Source organism: Eupeodes corollae, chromosome 1 (genome assembly GCF_945859685.1).
Source record: "Eupeodes corollae chromosome 1, idEupCoro1.1, whole genome shotgun sequence".
Lineage (NCBI taxonomy): Eukaryota > Metazoa > Arthropoda > Insecta > Diptera > Syrphidae > Eupeodes > Eupeodes corollae.
In genome coordinates this window covers 236,545,038-236,546,965 of record NC_079147.1, presented here as the reverse complement: position 1 = coordinate 236,546,965, position 1,928 = coordinate 236,545,038, and the positions used below count along the sequence as shown (strand labels likewise).

At 43.0% G+C, this 1,928-nt stretch overlaps 1 protein-coding gene across 1 annotated transcript; it reads left to right on the top strand.

The window, feature by feature from the left end:
• The first annotated feature begins 366 nt into the window (after nucleotides 1-366).
• LOC129949260 (homeobox-like protein HDP1) lies at nucleotides 367-1,131 on the top strand. Its single transcript, XM_056060605.1, has 3 exons — nucleotides 367-438; nucleotides 551-716; nucleotides 791-1,131. The coding sequence occupies exons 1-3, from the start codon at nucleotides 367-369 to the stop codon at nucleotides 1,129-1,131; spliced, it is 579 nt and encodes a 192-aa protein (XP_055916580.1).
• Nucleotides 1,132-1,928: the final 797 nt, after the last annotated feature.

Here is a 1,928-nt window from a genome sequence, read left to right as displayed (position 1 = left end):
TCTTGTCATAAAATTTGTGCGAAACATATTAGTACTTTACCTTAACCAGCGGCGGCGTTGGAAAGGTTGAAAATGTAATTATTAGTCGAATGCCAAAAATTCAATAGGCTTTGAATAAAGTTAGTCTCGCTATGACAATTAATAGAGCACAAATGCTAGTAGCAAAAGTAGCAAGGTGAACCCAGAAAAGCCGTACTACACCACTTTTACAATAGCGACCAGCCACAACAACGAGACTGATGAAACCAACCATAAGATCGAACAACAAGGTAGAAAAGACAAACGAGCAGAGCAGCGGGAGAAAAGAAAGAACAGCGAGATAGACCAACGAAAGCTACCAACGGCAGCAATCTACGAGAAAGACCAATGACACCAGTGAAACCAACTAGGCCAATGTGGCCAACGAGAGCAACGAGAACAATGAAACCAATGAAACAAGTGAGACAAACGAGACAAATGAGACCAACGATACCAACGAGACCATCGAGACCAACGAGACCATTGAGACAAACGAGACCATTGAGACAAACGAGACCAACGAGACAAAAAGACCAACGTGATCAACGAGACCAACAAGGCCATCGAGACCAACGAGAAAAACGAGACCAACGAGACCAACGGGACCAACGAGACCAACGAGACCAACGAGACCAACGAGACAAACGAGATCAACGAAACCATCGAAAACAACGAGAACAACGAAATCAAGGAGACTAGCAAGACCAACGAGACCAACGAGATCAAGGAGACTAGCAAGACAAACGAGATAAACGAGACCAACGAGACAAAGAGGCCAACGAGACAAACGAGACCAACGAGACCAACAAGGCCATCGAGACCAACGAGAAAAACGAGACCAACGAGACCAACGAGAAAAACGAGACCAACGAGACCAACGAGACCAACGAGACCAACGAGACCAACGAGACCAACGAGACCAACGAGACCAACGAGACAAACGAGATCAACGAAACCATCGAAAACAACGAGAACAACAAGGAGACTAGCAAGACCAACGAGACCAACGAGATCAAGGAGACTAGCAAGACAAACGAGATAAACGAGACCAACGAGACAAAGAGGCCAACGAGACAAACGAGAACAACGAGAACAACAAGACCAACGAGATAAAAGAAACCTACGAAACAAATAAGACTAAAAAGACCCGAAATACCAAAGAGGCCGACTAAATTAACGAGCCCAACGATACAGACTATACGGTCGAGTGCTACTAGAACGATGGTACAGAGAACACTGACCAGACATATGAGACTCGTGGCACGTAGCACTGACGTCCTGTTTTCATTTGGATCATTTAAACTCTAAATTAATAAAGCACGAGCAATTAAGAAAAGGAAATGTATCAAAAAGAGAATGTTTAAACATTGCAATGAGTGGGTAAAGCATTCAACATTCGTGTAGTGCGGCCAACAAAGGAATCTCTGTTCATAAGAATACGTTTCACGCGGGAACTAAGGTAAACTTTTAAACATTGTTAGAAGTTCAGGTACTACGATTCTGATTTTGGTTCGACGCACGTGAAGAAAACCTGACCGGACTGACTCAACCTTTTCCGGTCTCCTGATGGCGAGCCCTTTAATTTGTTAGATAATTTTTTCTTGGTGTAGAAACATGTACATATGTACAAAAGAGACCCTTATTATATCTATGCTCATTTTGGAACATAACATACAAAACCATTCTCGACACACAATTCAAGGTAATCCTTGATGCTTAAAATCCCATTTTGCCAGGTGCTTTTTCTATCTCTAAACCAAGTACTTAAAGCTCCAAGTGACAATTTTATAAGCCAGGAAATAAAACTCTTCTCACTTAAAGTGCAAAGTGTGTTTCTGTTTTTGTTGCTCCTGCTGCTCCTGCTCCTGCTCCCGCTGCTTCTGTTTCTGTTGGCTGTTGCTGGCTTGAGT